Below are 16,649 nucleotides of genomic sequence, written 5' to 3'. Positions count from 1 at the left end.
TTTGCTCGGACTCCCACCATCCGCCGACTGGCGGAGACCATTGTCGATCCCCTGGGGAAAGCGAGCCGTGGACTCATTCAAATTCAGGTACACGCACTCCTTGGGGCATTTAAAATTAAACACTCCGCACACTTACAATGGAGCAAATGGAACGACTGACGACAGCATATTGCATATTGCATTTCTTTGTCACCGGGTGGCAATTGACCAAACACAAATACGATTCCCGCCACTTACCGACCACCAACCACCAGCCATGTATCCATGTACCTATGCCCACAGCTCCATCGTGAATGCGACTCCCCAGCAGGATGCTTAGGATCCGGAGGAGAACCCTTTTAGTGCTTCATGAATATTTATGGCGACACAGCGCCTCCTCCGTTTTGTTGCTAAAAAACGAAGGATAAAAAGAGCTTCTTCAATTACAAGTGACGCCCCAAAGATGTCAAGTGGGAATGTGTGTTGTGCTGTGCTGTGTTGTGTTGTGTGTGTTGCAGCGTATCGCTTTCTATGAGGGCACATCAACAGGTTTTCATTTGTGGCCATTTGATGGGACGCCGAATAAACGATGATGGGAATATTTATGACACTCCTCTGCCGGTGCGTATAATGAATGGGCCATGGGACCCCTTACCCTTGGCACGCTGCAGCCTTCGACCAACGAGGAGATAAGCTACGTAGTTACTAATTGATTTGGCCACTGATAAATCGCTGCCGACTCTCAACGCCGATGACAGCTACATGTGTCCGTTCCTCCGCAACACTTGCAAAAAGCTTGATCGATTGAGCCGCTTTTCAGCGAGAAAAACAAGTATTTACGGATGGGGGAATGTGTTAATTGGATATGACAACGTATTAACTATACAGTGGAAAAGCAAGTGCATCAGTTAATACATGCGGATTGGGTGTTGGTTTTATTGTTTCTAAATTAAACATTACATCACTGTAATTAGAGTAAATCGTACTTGTAATATTAACCCATTGAACTTGCACCGCTTGAAGTGATTTTTCCCAGTGCACTTGATGGTGAGTGACTTGCAGCAGGAGCAACAGAAGCCCAAACGATTGTAAATCATTTCCATTTACGTGTCTGGCCTAATTGCAGACATCCAACGGAGACCTTTGAGCGATCCATTTGGGTACGTCACCACTAATGTTTCATTTGCATGGTGACAAAGTGAATTAAATGGGTTCGGGTTCGCCTTAAAGGCGCAACTGTGCCCGCACAATGGGAGAATGCAGCGAAGCCCTGCCTTGACCAAACGCCTTTTCCTTTCTCCTGGACGCCACACTTGTGTGGGAATCCCTCGGCGCTTCCATTGTGAAGATGATGTAGCTGGCGCTGTTGGCAGCTAATAATAATTTGTTTGCACTTTGCATATGCCATCTGGCCCACAAAGGGCGGCGGCGGCCGGGACCCTCGAAAGACATGGGGAACACAATATCCTGGGGTCAAGGCAATCGTAAAATCACTCCGGAACTCGAATATCCTTGAAGGAATCAATTCGTGGAAATAGTGGGAGTATTGGAGTACTTATTGGTTTTCATTTTCTTAGAAAGCCATATTTCTAATGTCATATGTGAATCATATTTTTAGGAGAAATTACTAGAAATATCAGGCAAACTCACTTGAAAAATCCATCATGTCCGCGGAATCTAAACATGATGTCCATTTTATAGTGTCAATATTGACATTTTAAGCTTAGCATGTTTATATTAAATTATTTAACTGCTTTTCATTCTCGTTGCAGTTCAGTAGCAACCCACATCCCCTACTCCAAATTAAATAAAAAATCAACTGTCAGTTTGGTATTGTAGTGAATCATTCCGATTGCCCTAATGTTCAATCTTGATCCTTTTCCTGGTACATATGTACATACTTTAGTCCCAGTTAATTTCCGGACTGGATTCAGTTTTCGACTTGTAGCTGCTCCACCCCGGTTGCAATCCAGATGTCGTCGTCGTGGTGCTTGTATTAGCCCATGCTGCTGCTTTGGACACCTTCAAGACTTCTCCTGGCAGTTCAGATGTGTCATTTAATCACAAAAGTGGCTGTGCGCCGGCTTCTCAACTATTGCAGCTCTGCGTTGAGAACAACCTTTCTCTTCACACGCTACTCTGCGTAATCTTCCTAAAAGGACCTACAATAAGGTAGTGGTGGATCACACATGCTCGTGTCTTAAGGGGACAAATCTGAAAAACAGCACAATATGTCGTCCAGAGAATGTCGTGTGAACTTGAATCTTCCAAAAATGATCAGGACAAGAAACGAATGTTATACATACGTGCATAGCTGAGTGGATTCATTATGACATGCCTGCGGAATGTTATGCATGCAAGTTAACTTAATTCTAGTTGTTATTAATTTGTTATTAAATTAAAATTGAGTTTCTGTTGGTGGTCAACCAAGCGTGTAACATCTGAAAAAGCAATAGTTTCACTTCCGCAAAGTTTTGGTTATAGACTAGCTGTTTAAGTCAAACCCGAAAAATATCATTAAAAGTTGAAGTTAAGTTAAGTGTAGGTTTCTATATGTACGAATGCATCGGAATCATTTAGATATATTTACTATAATACATAATTTTAACTTTGCAATATTTTTTACATTATACTTTTCATTACATTACAAAATGTGTAATGTTAAATAAAATTTAAAGTTATGCCATTTTACTTAAACATCCACAGGAACTATTTGGATTAGTGTACATTAGCCTTGATAAAATAAATTTTTTTAAATTTATTTAATTTCCCAACGACTTATATTTTTGTTGTATATTTTCTTACAAATAAATTGTAAAATTACTTTTTGAATACTTGTAGCGTAACAAACTAATTTAAGTTGGCAACAATGGCTTTAGCGAGTGCACCATCCATATTCAGCGCATACACCTGACCGCACTATCTAGCGAGTGTATGAACCTCGAACGGACAGCGCTGCCACTTATTTCAAGTCCATCGATTTTCAATAATCGGGCTCAGCTGTTCAGCTAAATAAAAATAAATTCAAGCCGGCTGAAGAACAAATCGACTTTTTCCAGGATTGCCATGAAGTAGGTACTGCACAATGGATATAATATTTTCTCAGGATGTGCACGATGCCCAGAAGTTCCTGGATTGCGCGGAGAAGCTGGAGTACGACGAGTTCTCAGCTGTAAGGACTCACATTCTTCATACGTATATCCTGTTGTTACTAATGGCTAAAATCTTGATTTGCAGAAAATGTTTGTATTCAGCAATGGGCACAGCGATGTGGATGTGTTTGAGCTGATGGGCAATGACCGGTTGTCGCAGTTAATCTACGGATGGGAGGTGTGCCACCTGCCCACCAGGGATTCCGAGTCCTTAAAGGACCCAGCACTGCGTCACATTGTCCGGGTTTTGGCCCATCACTCGCTGCAGATGTGGTTTAGCCAGGAGTGGAGGTCCTGCTCCGAAGGCCTCAAGCACCTGTTGCTCTACAGCCTCACCAAGGCGGTGCCGGCGTTCTACCAGATTGGTGACTTGGCCAATATCAACTGGTCGTACGTTCTGCAGTTCCAGACGAAGCCCTGGAGCCTCTCCTACCTGCAGCAGCTATTTCTTAACATTAAGGTGAACAAACATCACGCCATCGAGCACACAGTGACTGCGGCATCAGGAGAAGGTGTGTAGTTAATACCTCTTACAAGAATATACCTAATCCTAGCCAATTCTTAGACATAGCTTTCCTGATGCAGGAAGGTTTATCCCTGGCCCTGCTGCGGCTTATACAGCTCTTCAACGCCGGCAACTTTGAGGCCGTGAAACAGCTGGCGCTTCGGATGCTGGCGGCTTGGCTGAAAGCCCACGAAAATGCCCCATTTGTGTCATTTGAAGGGGATAAAAACTCAATTACACTAATCGGTCATCTATATCTCTTGACTGTATTTGTAAGAGATGAAAATCGGGGCTATGTGATAGATAATTTGGTAAGATAAACGTTCATCGTTTAACATTTCAAACTAATGTCGTCATAATTCCATCCCTTAGATGTACAACATACGGTTTTATGCCCAGACGATGCAGGAAGCTTCGATCTTACATGACATTAACTTTACGCCAGCCCGACTTATTGCCCAAGTTTGTGTGCGTCTTCGACTAGGAAAGAATGGGTTCTTTGAGCAAATTGGGTTTAGAAAATTCAAGCTCAGTCTGGTCACTTCTTTTGCCGTCATGCTGGAGGTCTACTCCAGCTATGTGCTGGGGAATCTCTTGATGGAGCTTCAGGCACTCAACGAAAACGATTTTCTGGAGCACCTGCCACAGTTCAAAGAGCTAATGCATCGCTATGTAGAGGAGCGGGAGAGCAGCGAGCGCTTCCTTCTAGAGGAGCTGAAGAAAATGGACAACCAGCGAAACAGCCACTTTCAACCACACGTAGTAGACCTCAATCTCAACTACCAGCAGCAAATATGCAAGGGAAACCGACCCAGCAATATTGGCAACTACAAGAACTGTGATGACGACGAAAAGGTTCCACCTGAAGTGGACGAGGAACAAGATAGGCAAATAGATCCGGTATTTCAGAATGTGCCAAACAACGAGGAAGTTTTGAGCTTTGTGTACAAACTGCTGGCAGAGCGGGTAAGTGAAACGACCTAACTGTGTTGCAACCTCTACTAAACACAGTGCTTTCTAATAGAATTTTTCAGGCTGGAAGTTCGCTAAGATTGCCCTACTGCTGAAGATCATCGGGCAGCAGTTGAATGCAATCGAAATATGGAAATATCATCCTGGACTGACCGTTGATTTTATGCTTAACTTGGAGCAAAAGATGTCTGCAAACTATGCTGACCTTGCAAAAGTATTCTCTGATCATGGGTTTATGGAGGCAGAATTCTGGCTGACTGCTTTCTACCTCCACCCCACATCATCCAATTATAACGAAGTGAGGCGCTGTTCGCGGATCAAGAAAAAGCGACAGGAGGAGGACTGGCTCCCGGCAACAACACCACACAACGTCAAGTACGAACTACTGAGCTCCACCATCGATGTGGACGAGATTGTGACCATAACGAACCATAACGCTCCTGTGGCCGACTACGATCCTATATACAAGTCGCTGCAGGCGTTGCGGCTTCCTCGCAGCATGATCAAGGACCTACTGACCGTGATCTTTCAACCACGGAACAAACGATACTCATGGGCCCTCGATTGGCACACGCTACACGAGCGTTGTCATGCCCTACTCAAAAGCCAGGACCTGAAGAGAAAATTTGTGTCTCTCAACATGGCCGAGGCAGGCGACGACTTGAAGTATCTCCAGATCGACTATGCCAAGTACAGGGATAGACCACAGTTGGACTACGGAACCATAGAAGAGGGCTACGAGAATGCGGCAAATCTCCCGGAGGTTGAGGAAGAAGCTGAACCGACGCCAGAAGTAGACGATGAAGTTGAGAAAGTCAAGGAGCAGAAAAAGCGGCGGCCCGCAAAACGCAAATTTTGGGATGAAGGTTAGCAAAATATGGCTTTCTTAAATATTAGATTCAGTCATACTAATAATTTTAATTTCAAATACCCATGTAGTGTTTTCGGAAGACGAGGAGGAGGCTGCCTCAAGCGATTCGGAGCCCTACTACACGGGAAATGGCCGGCGGACGCGGATTAGAGCCGCTGCCATGGTAGCCAATGCCATGTTGTCTGACATGGATCGAAGTGTGCGCGGTGGGCGACGATCGAGCTCTCCAGAGACATCGGAACACCAATTTGATACACATCCCGTCCTCGAGGAGCAGCCAGCAATCGCAGTCGAGCCTCCAAAGCAACTGTTTTCACAAGAAACCTCAGCCATTGGCGAAAAGCGTACAATTGGCGATCTGATGGAGGCACGAACCAAGTTTAGCAACGAAACCGGCGGTTTTAAGGCGTTCTCCGACATATGGAGTTTTGAGAAGGAAGAGCTGCAGAATGTGGTCTGCGAGAGCAACAACCTGATGGAGTGCAGCTCGGTCCTAAGCAAATTTAAGAACTGGAAGACCCTCAAAATGGCGACTGCAACAAAGGCACCCATGCAGCCATGTCCACAGTCCGTGGGAAAAATCGTTCGCTCCGGATCGGAAACTGAGAGCGTTAACTCTGAAACTTCCACGATGGCTACGCACGACTTCAACGAGGACGAGGTCAGTGAAGGTTCCCCCGGTGTAAGTAAAGAGCTAACACACTCGCCGCTTGTTGTCGTGTTGCAGCCCACTGGTGAAACTGTGACGCATATGATCCATGAGGCCCTAGGAAATACAACGGTGTCAAAGAAGGCTCCGGACTGTCAATTTTCGACCAAGGAGCCCGTAAGAACTGGACAACAGACACAGAAGCCTCTAGGCACTAGACGCTCAAAAGAATGCCCATCCGGAATGGCCCTTAAAGCAAGCCATATACATGCTGTCTTGAACACTAGGGATCTTAAGCAAGTCCCACCAAATAGACTCTTTAAAGAAGAGGGACTGGCAACCAGACAGGTGGCCGAAAAGCCAAGAGAAACTGGACAAACTAAAAACTCTTTAGAAGACGGAAATCTGGAAAGGGATCCGCCGAATACTAGAAAACAAAATGACAAGCTTATCAACATAGAGCGCTTAGGAAGTGCTCAGCCACCTATTGAAATGGCAACGCCAACAGAAACCGGGACGGAAACCGACACCGCGGAGGAGACACTTCTGTGGGATGGCGGTGATGTGAACCAAAGAAACAAGCGCTTAAGACTTGATACAGTGAACGACGAACCCAATTCCAGATCTCCTGCAAGCGATACCATGGAAATGGAGAGAAAACGTCTCATCAACGAGTGCCTGACGCGTTCTGTTCAAGTGAGCTTAACCAGGCTGACACCACAGGACATAGAAAAACTTAGAGGTGTAAGAGTTCGTGTTAAGCGAACCAACTTGGAAAATTTCTATCACGACCAGACGCGTCGCAGTAAAAGAAGACTCGCAGCGAGTCTGAACAGCCAGAGTCGCTCCCACACCGAAGACAGCAATGCATCCTCAAACAGCTACGACGACCGTAAATATGGTAGACGCCGCTTCAAGAAGTTCGTGCACATCACATCTGACTCGCCAGCTCCTTCGGAATCGTCCACTCCATCGCCTCGAATGATGGTCAAGCCGGTCTTCAAGCACATAACTTCCGATTCCTCAACAGATCTCGAGGAGGTGCCCCGGTCTGCTCCTGCGATTAGAAGACGAGGACACGTTCGAGGACGGAGCGGGCCAAAGTGTAAGACGCAGCCAACTTTGCGACTAACGCCATCATTTCAGCCGGATGTGATCGAGCTGTCCTCGGACTCCCTTTCCTCCAACTCACCAATTCCAGCAGCTAACCACCCGATGAATCACTTTACTCATGCCATGGAAATGGATCCGCTTTACGAGGAGGCCATCATACCATTCTAACACGCTGTTGACAAGTCGAGCCTGCTTTCGAGCCGGAGGCGATGTTCTACGTGCCTGGAACGAATGCCGGCGAAGGGATGTTCGGAGGTTGCGCCGTGCAGGACGGTGGAGAGTAGCTGGGAAAATCGAATTTGCCTCGCTTGTTAGAATGCAATTAGCCTGGGGCACATTCGGTATTTGCTTTGGCTAGCAAAACGCCAAGATTTTTATGAAATTATTTACGTGTACATCTGTTTGACCAAGTTTCCGGCTCCGACTTTGTATTTCGGTTTTTATTTGGACTGTGTCGATGCCCGAAGGCCTTAAAAAAGAACTCTCATCGAGTCCTGGCCGACTCTCAATGGGAAAAGCAAACGCATCCGCTCTTCAATTAACTGCCTAATTGATGTGCATTGTGGTTCTAAAGAACCAAATTAGCTACACGCGGCGGAGTAGCTCTATGACAAGTATGACGACGCCATCGACACGTGTCTGCTGGTGTGAAATTTAGTGGCAATATATATATGTATATGAATCAGTAAGTGGTTTGAAGTGGAAAAGCCGGGCAAGGATATTATTCTCATGTACGAGAAGTTCTTAGTAGTATTTAGCTCTTATATAAGTATATTGATACAAATTAGCATTAATACTGTTTGAAACTTTAATATAAAATTATATATAACTACGAGAACACGTATTGTTTCCTGATCTTTCAAGCAAAGTTAATATAAAATTAATAAAATTATAAGTATGTCTCTTAGTATTCGCTTATTTACTTGGGATTGAAATCTATAAGCAAACTAATATAGCATAATCAATAGCCTACGACTCTTCTTGCCGGCAAGATACGCAACCCAAGATATTCACTATAAGTTATATATATATTTTATAAATACAGAAATACTGAATTAAACCAAAAATGTAATGGTGTTACATTTACTGAAGCATGGACCTTTTTTTTTTGGTAACAAAAGCACTCAATTAATATCCATTAGGCAACAACGAGCATCATAAACTGCCTGAAATGTGGCATATTACTAAATTAGTCCTCTTGACACTCAAGTTCTCACTCGTGTTGGCAATTTGCGGCAATCGCCGCATATCATAACAAATCCGCACGTGGCACCCGTCGGCCACTTGGAATTGCAACTCCGATCCTCCTCCTTCAACAGGATTGCTGCAGATAGCAAACCCACATCGGCACACTTGGCCACTTGAGCAGCCGCTAAGACCGCGGCACGTGCCAACGCCTGGGTCTTAGGCTTTGTATTGGAAGTATGGAATCCTGAGGGAGTGAAAGCTTTTGTTGGGTACACATGTTGCTTTCGGAAAGTGGAGGCGGTATCCTGGCCACGTGCCACTAACCCGTTTAGCGACAGGCGTAAGCCCTAAACGATTATTGCGGTTTAGTGGCAAAAACCGAAAGAGTTGATGGTAATTGAATCGTTGGAATTGCAATCGCATTAGTTCGATCTGGCGATAAAATAAAATAACAATTTATTTAGTCCACGCAACACTCATACTCTATATATTTGGGTGGGTAAGGGTAAGGACTCTTTACTTAATAAGGTGATGAAATAAACTGGGTATAAAAACTCGGGTTTAAAAATTACACCTACACCAAAAACGTAAAAAAGTAGGAGTGATCTGATAAAACATTGTAACATTAAATTTTTGTTTGGTTTTATTTATTTATCCCTTAGCTAAGTGCTTTTTAAAAACAATATTTATAATATTTTTTGTGAATTTATACTATTTATTTAAATTATAAAGCTAAACATTACTAGATTGGTCAACATTTGATTAATAATTAATATTTTATATTCATAAATATTAAATAATTCTACCAAAAAATAATATAAAGATTAAAAAGTGTAATAAGTGCATGGTATCTAAATACCCCCAGAGAAAGGGTACGAGTATAGGGAAGACCTTTGATGATGCCGTTGGCGACACCGCTGATCCTCGGACGCAGACATCCTTCCGATTGGCTTAGAGGGCACCGCTCGCAGCGGAGCGTGAAAAATGCTCGTATTTTGACTGGTAGCGGCGGCGAGCAGAATGAATCTCCATCTCCAGGAAGTTCAGCCCGCTCCCGGCCGTTCCAGCTAGACGACGTTTGTGTGTGAGTGGGAAAAGCCACCCCCGGGCGGCAATCACGGCGCATATCTGTTGGGATTTGTGTCAGGGTTCTGTGCTCTCTACTTTGCGCTATGGCGCCGCCACGACCGACGACAATGCGCCGAGGGTTGATGCCTGTTAGTCCGGAGCCAAATCAGCGGGCTTAATGGCTGGCCGGGCACATAAAACGGGTGCGCACTCCTCGCCAGCTTTTAGTTGGTGCGGGCACGCGAGACGCGAAGAAACAACTCTCTCACATCACAGCGGAAATCGTGAATCGGAAATGTGCTAAAGGATATAGGATATACACACCGAGATACAGTTACGAGATCATGGCCGCCTGCTACAATGCCTACAGCGCTGGATCGCAGTCCTTTGACTTCGACGAGGACGACGACGACGCCTCCTTCGACAGTGGCTACGAGAAGAGTTTCGAGACGGAGGCCCAGTTGAGTTCGCGTCGCCGCTTGGACTTCGGCACTCCTCCGACTCCGGCGATCCCGCAACCGTACTCCGGCGGCACCTGGGACGCCGTACCGCTCAGCTCTCCGCCGGCGGGCTTCGTGGGACTGCTCGATACGAGCAGCAATCACAGCACTCGGAGCGGCAGGACGCTGGTGGAGCATCTGAACAGCCGGGCGACGAATGGCGCCTTCGATCCGCCATTGACTAGTACGCCGATGAAGTCGCCAGAGGATCCCGATGCGCCGCGACCCAAACGCAAATATGCCGTCGGCAAAAACAGAGTAACTCGCTCGCGCAGTCCCACCCAAGTGGTGAAGATCAAGCGATTCCGCCGCATGAAGGCCAATGACCGAGAGCGGAATCGGATGCACAACTTGAATGATGCACTGGAGAAACTGCGGGTCACTCTGCCCTCGCTCCCCGAAGAGACGAAGCTGACGAAGATCGAGATCCTACGATTTGCGCACAACTATATCTTTGCCCTGGAGCAGGTGCTGGAAAGCGGCGGATCAATTAACCTGGATCTGGAGAAGCTGCAGAACTTCACGCTGAGCGGTGAGAGGATCACCAAAGAGCTCTTCGATGCTCTTTTCGTGAATCCACAGCCGTATCCCATGTTCGGACGAATGTTCCCCTATGGCCAGGGAATGGCGCCTCTGGCCCAGCATCACACTGCTCCAGCTTCGCATGCGGAACAGCCGCCGGCGATGGGCGGCTTTCAGCACGGCATGGACTACCCGCAGCAGCCACCTGGGTTCGACTTTACAGGCAGCATGCGGTTTTACCACCAACAGCAGCATCAGCAGCAGCAGCCGCATCAGCCTCACCATCTGCAGCCTAATCCCCAGCAGGAGTCCAGCCCGCAGCAGTTCTCGCAGGAGAAATACGATCTCTTCAGGGGATCCTTCGATGCAGCTGCCAATATTCATCCTACTAACTTGGACTCTGGGATTCACCAGCAGAGCAGCTTCTACTCGCAAACACCGCCGTGGAAGGACTATCCGGAGGATCAGACACCAGCGCTTGCCGTTCCACATCCACACAGCTACAAACACTTCGCCCCACAGGTGTAGCATAATTTTGGGGGCCAAGCTACGATCTTAGGGTTTTCAGCGTGATATACTAAAAGATTGCGGAATTGCAGGCAACTGATCAAGGGGAATTGCCAAGAGATTGGCCCTTGACTTACTTTAAAAAGAAAACTAAAGTATCTAATGGGCATTGTCTCGGGGTTTCCCTTTCTCACTATTCTCAACTTCCTGGCAATCCGTTGATATTGGTAATAAGCGAGGCACCTAATTGACTGCTTAGGTTATCGTCGTGTTTGGAAATGGAATATCCTTAAAAATTCTACGTTCCACACTTACGCTAATCTTTGAACTCAATTAGTTTCATGTTATAGAGGGATCCGCAATAGATAAACCAATATAAAGCCAACCATCTAAAGTAAAGCTTCACTAACTCATTATTATTTCATATCGAATTTAAAAGTATTTGCATTCATTGGCTTCTTTCTTGCGGATCCCTGGTGAATATTTGAATTCAAAATGCTTAGGCTAATCATCTATACATAAAGCATTCTGCTTCTCAACATATTCGCAATGTATTCTTCTTGACTATACAGTACAAATCGGTTGTCCATTTAGTTTAAGCGATACGTACCTTGCCATTTTAGATTTAAGATCTCACTATAACAATCATTGAAATGAACCAGGTATTAGCCGTAATTAACTACTATACAATCGATAAAGTGTATGTAGTATGTAGGTTATGCCAGATTCTATGTCAGTTATTGCAATGCAAGGAAAGCGAGCTAGTCAGGGCCAGAACTTTAAGGTGATAAGATTGAATTTCGATGTAAAGCCATAAAGATTTATTTTTGCAAATAAAGTTGATGATCAAAACGAGCCAGAAAATTGTTCGCAATTGGGAAGAATGGATGGATGGATGGATGGATGAACTGCTGGACAAAGTCAAAAATAGTAGCCAAAGCAAACAACCCTGGAATCAGTACCGCTGTGTGCGGATTTCAGATCCCAAACAAAGGACTTAAATTCAAATAAATATTGTATATTGCAGTGCACATAAAACGAATGGCTTTGTGTGTGTGCACTGCAGCTTGTTTTTATCGTAGGGGGCACTTTTCGCCCTTACAATTCGACATGGGGTGAGTCCTGGTTTCAAGTAGAAACCGAACTCGTACTCCCGGCTCGGCATTCGGAGCTCGAACAATGGAAGATTGCCGTCACCTGCCACACAATTACAAAACGAATGTACCAACAGCAGCAGTCAGGAGCGGGAATCCTGAAACATGAGCTCTGAGCCAGTGGACCTGCATGAATGCCACTCAAATTATTTAGTTGAATGAGCCGGCAAGAGTCGAGGGAAATGCTTTACTGCTCTACTGCTTTACTGAATCACTGAATAGCTGAATAACTGACTGACTGACATTTTCCGTTACAAGGAAAGGGTGAAAAGGTGATAAGATGCTGCAAAGCCGGTGAGGAATTCGCAATCTCCACTGGAGATTACAATAAGACTGTCCTATCCCTTAATAGAGCTGTCATATTAGTAAGCCTTCCTTCCAAAGGTTTTAAAGTTTTAAAAAAATGCGAGAGTTTGCCTAATGCAACATAAATCAAAAAGTAAGAAAACAGGATAACTCAAATAAACAATTTTGAGATAAAACCAAACATCATATATGTCGTATCAAATAAAGTCAATCATCATTAACTAACCACCATCTGAACTAAAAGATTTAAAATAAAATCAAAATTATTATCAATACTGTATTAAAATTTAAATTTCTAGTTTCCAGTTTGGACTTTTTCAGCATATTAATTTTCTTACGAACGACTTTAGATTTTGCCATTGCCTAAGCATTAAAATAATAATAAGTCAACTAGATATTTCTTCTGCCGGGAAAAGATTCGCTCATCGTTAGTTCTTGGGGTTATAAGTAGGAATTTGCCAGTTTTTCCTCAACTAAGCCGGCGTTTGTCATTTGAGCAGCTTTGTTGGAGGTGTCGGGATTTATCTTTGCAATAATCATTATTATGGACCGGCATGGGTCCGCATTCCTGTTGTGCGGCAAAGGCGCAAATACGCAGCGGGTGAGCCAGCTAAGCTGCATTCAATTTCCAGGACTCGACGCTCCTCGAGGGATGAGGATGAAACCTGGCACGGCTGGGACTGGCATCATTAGCGGACGGGGTGGCTCCGTTTCGATGGCTATCGGCGGATCAATGACGACATCTATGCCTTAGCTCCCTTTTCCGAATGCTAATGCACTGCGAGGCTGGAAAAACAATTTGGCGATGGCCATAAGGCGATAAGGCAACCAAAATGGAAACAAATTGCCATGGACATGCTAAGAGGCGCAAACACAATGCCATCTTCGGTTGCGGCAAGTGCAGGTCCTTGGAGAGCGATTCATATGCGGTCCGATGAGACTGCACAAAGGACTTCGGTTGGGTCGACTGGTCGACTAATGGAGGAGGGTTCGACTGGCAGATACCTAACCAAATCAAATTTCTGTGTAAATATACAGGGATTAGTCAATATGGGAAAAACACAGGGGACCATTTCATATTCTTCCTTATCAAACCGAACAACGAAGGAGTGCTGCTTTCTTTGAAGTTTATTTAATGAATTTATAGTTTAGATATATTATTTTGTTAAATCAACCATCTGTATGAACATGTATTTTAGATTACCACAAGCTTGAAAATCAAATGTGGGTCTTCTTTATTTTGTAAAAGATGGGATAAAAATATCAAGCCATTTGTTGAAAATATGTTTCTATTGAGTAAATTAATTGAAGAAACATTAAACTTATATTTGTTTGGTGTTTTTTTTAAGTTAATATGGAAAAGGTGCACAATAGTATGTACTGGATATTTAATATTTTTGTGTGTCAAAGGTTGGATATGCATACGTGAGAGTAGAGTCAGAGTTCAACCCTTGGAATGGAAGGCATGAAATATTAAGATCATATATCACACCGTTCCAGACGACACCGCGCCAATTTGTCCTTGCCCTTTTGCGATTCCCATTTCGCAAATCGAATTTTATTTGCCGAATTGATTGTTTTACGCCTTTTTAGCAAGAAGTTGGCACACATTTTTTAACCCTTTGCCGGTGCACGTGGTTATTCCAGCCCCGGATCCTTTGTGTATTACCCCTTTTTGGTCCTGATCAAACATTGAAGGCAGAGATTCGCTCTGGTGCAATGACTACACGTTCGCTTTTTAGCGGCAAGTTGCTCGACCTTTTTGCCCATTCATTGCCCTGCTCGAATTGGTTTATCTGTGAAATCTTTGACGTCCTCTGGTTGTTGTTTTTTGTGAGGCTGAACCTTCCGGGGTGTGCGACCTCGTATACGTTACTGTTCCAAATCGAAAAAATCCATGTGTGCCCTACCTTTGTCGCTTTCGAGTTGTGTGCTCATCTAACCGAAAAACATTGGATAAACAAACAGCCGGCTCGAGTATTTTGTTACACTTACCCGTACCAGAGAGCCCTGGAACAGGACCTTTTTATTTCTCTATTTTTCAGAGTCCGTGGAAGGAAGCCAATCTGTCGCATTTGTGTGCAATCGTCCCTCGGCTGAAACTGTAAAATGTTATGCAAGCCTTGATTTCTAATCCGATCAGAGCGGTTTTAGTCAAATTTAAGCAGATTTATGTCACATTGTTGAGCCAGAAAGTGGTACGCAGCAGAGGGAAAACAAAACGAAAATGTTAACACATGTAAATCAAAGATCAGATAACTATATAGCGCATGTTCCTCTATTAGGCAAATCGAATTGAGATCATGTTCTTGCCCACTACCGATAAGACCAGAAAATTCGATTAAGGTTGCGGAAAATTATGTCAATGCAGTACGAAACAGAAGTTACTGTGGGTAATTTCAGGATACTTTATTTAGATTAATTATTTTACTGTTTTTTCAAATACATAATCACAGAATTCTAAGTTGATGTTTGGTAAAGATTAAATAACATTTATTAGGTCGAATGTAATATGTTATCAAATAATTGTAAAACATAGGAACAACCCAACCACTTTATCAAGTATTGATGTTAGTAATAAAAAGGACAATAAGTAAATATAAGTTTATATAGCTAAACTCAATTCGTGCGTAATATTTACCTCCTTGATCTTTATTTACAACTTACATTTCTGTGCAGAAAATAAATGGTCTTACACATGAATGATTATTGAGAGAACTTTTCAGAATCAGTTTATCAAAACGCCAAGCAGTTTTCCAACCCCATATAAGAATAATTTTTCAATTCCAGTCACATTCGCATTATGGGACTGTGCCAAAAAAAAATAGAAAGGCATTTCAAATATATTCCTTTTCCAAATGAATAAACTGTTAGACAAACAATACATTAAACTTTACAACTTCACACCCGCCGCCAGTGTACGCGAAACATTAGCATTTGAGGAAGCACCCTTTCACTAGGATGGAAATGGAAAAATCCTGGCAGCAAGGAGTGGTTCATGGAGAGGAGAGGACATGGTATGGTAGCTGTACCACAAACGATGAGTTGATTGTTATGCAAATGAGTTAAGCCAGAAACCAGCAACCGGCAACCGGCGACCAGGACGAAATGTGAGAGCACAACCCCAGATTTCGACTCGGATCCGGTGCAGTTCATCAAGTGGTCATAAATTTATAGGTAGTTTTCAGACGCGCGAAGCTGCCTAATTACTATGCAGCGCCATGTGCATAATGAAGCTGACATTTCTAATTTATGGTTGATATTTGTTAATTTTTTTTCGCCGTGCATAAATTGAAATCGGAAGGTTGGCACTAAAATGTCGGCAAAACAACGGTTTCATGCCCAGTTATTGTCAAATGTAAACAACGGACACGGCACGAGCGATTTAATGGGGGTTACGGCGGAGAAATCCTTTCCTGATCCTAAGCTGACGGATCCTGGTAGTTCTGCATTTCCACTTCCGGCTTAAGCCAACTATTCGCGCGAAAATCCCGCGGTAAATCCGCCATTGTGTGGGCTTCTGCACAAAAAATAAAAGGAAAATTCGGGGAAAAATGCGAAAAATCCTTGCAAAAAAAAAAGGAATTGCGAAAATTACCCCAAAACGTTAATGGGAAGCAGAACTAGTAGCTAGCTGCAATTACACTACCCCTAAGTCCTTTTTTATGGCCCTGCCACCTCGGAAAGCGACCGTTATGATTACTTGCCACACTTTCCTGCCCCGTTTTTCACTTTTTGGTATGCACGCGAGGCTTTTCACTATTTGTTGCTCGATCGGGAGAAGAAGGAGGTCCTGTCGCAAAGCAAATGGCCGGGCTCAGTCATTAATTGTTGGCATTGTTTGCGCCTCGTCAGCTGGACATCTGGCTCACTGTCTAGCTGCCTGACACTAGCTGTCGGAGAACTGAATCTGGGGTAAAAGTCAACTTCTAAACACCTGCTTACTCACGGTGGGTAGTGTGTGCAATGCAAATAAATCGTTACGAAGTCGTATACTGAGTCAGATGAAATCTAAACTCATGATTCAATGGCGTTCAAAAACACAATAGTTTTAAGATAATATCAAAAAGGTGTTTAATTTACTTCCTTGAACAATATTCAAAAGTTGATAAAACTAAATGCAATGGAGATGGTGTATTGTGGCTATTGTGGCTATTGTGACT

The 16,649-nt window shown here is 44.0% G+C and overlaps 2 protein-coding genes and 2 long non-coding RNA genes across 5 annotated transcripts; 2 read left to right on the top strand and 2 right to left on the bottom strand.

The window, feature by feature from the left end:
* Positions 1-883: 883 nt before the first annotated feature.
* LOC120321441 lies at positions 884-2,435 on the bottom strand. The gene is made up of 2 exons (XR_005561047.2): positions 1,630-2,435; positions 884-1,568 (listed from the first exon to the last, which is right to left on the bottom strand). It is a non-coding gene; the product is annotated as an uncharacterized LOC120321441 (long non-coding RNA).
* A 428-nt stretch (positions 2,436-2,863) lies between these two features.
* Positions 2,864-8,332, top strand: LOC6534344. Of its 2 annotated transcripts, XM_039373910.2 has the most exons (7): positions 2,864-3,151; positions 3,217-3,643; positions 3,697-3,947; positions 4,009-4,602; positions 4,661-5,474; positions 5,548-6,140; positions 6,207-8,332. In XM_039373910.2, the coding sequence occupies exons 1-7, from the start codon at positions 3,065-3,067 to the stop codon at positions 7,407-7,409; spliced, it is 3,969 nt and encodes a 1,322-aa protein (XP_039229844.1). In that variant the 5' UTR covers positions 2,864-3,064; the 3' UTR covers positions 7,410-8,332. The 2 variants fall into 2 exon arrangements, with proteins under 2 accessions (XP_039229844.1, XP_002095024.2); XM_002094988.4 differs by having other exon boundaries at positions 2,865-3,151; positions 5,548-8,332.
* Positions 8,333-9,735: 1,403 nt separating this feature from the next.
* Positions 9,736-11,881, top strand: LOC6534343 (basic helix-loop-helix neural transcription factor TAP). The gene has a single exon (XM_002094987.3). It carries the CDS (start codon positions 9,842-9,844, stop codon positions 11,045-11,047), a length of 1,206 nt encoding a protein of 401 aa, XP_002095023.1. The 5' UTR covers positions 9,736-9,841; the 3' UTR covers positions 11,048-11,881.
* Positions 11,882-13,667: 1,786 nt separating this feature from the next.
* On the bottom strand, positions 13,668-14,708 carry LOC120321477. The gene is made up of 2 exons (XR_005561106.2): positions 14,482-14,708; positions 13,668-14,424 (listed from the first exon to the last, which is right to left on the bottom strand). It is a non-coding gene; the product is annotated as an uncharacterized LOC120321477 (long non-coding RNA).
* Positions 14,709-16,649: the final 1,941 nt, after the last annotated feature.

The sequence above is a fragment of the Drosophila yakuba genome, chromosome 3L (assembly GCF_016746365.2).
Source record: "Drosophila yakuba strain Tai18E2 chromosome 3L, Prin_Dyak_Tai18E2_2.1, whole genome shotgun sequence".
Classification (NCBI taxonomy): domain Eukaryota; kingdom Metazoa; phylum Arthropoda; class Insecta; order Diptera; family Drosophilidae; genus Drosophila; species Drosophila yakuba.
The sequence above is the reverse complement of the archived record's forward strand: the minus strand, read 5'-3'. Positions and strand labels throughout refer to the sequence as shown.

Coding starts and splice junctions, on each gene's coding strand:
- LOC6534344 (XM_002094988.4), top strand. CDS start 3,065: ATGGATATAATATTTTCTCAGGATGTGCACGATGCCCAGAAGTTCCTG. Junction 3,152..3,216: donor AGTACGACGAGTTCTCAGCT/GTAAGGACTCAC, acceptor CTTGATTTGCAG/AAAATGTTTGTATTCAGCAA. Junction 3,948..4,008: donor GCTATGTGATAGATAATTTG/GTAAGATAAACG, acceptor TCCATCCCTTAG/ATGTACAACATACGGTTTTA.
- LOC6534343 (XM_002094987.3), top strand. CDS start 9,842: ATGGCCGCCTGCTACAATGCCTACAGCGCTGGATCGCAGTCCTTTGAC.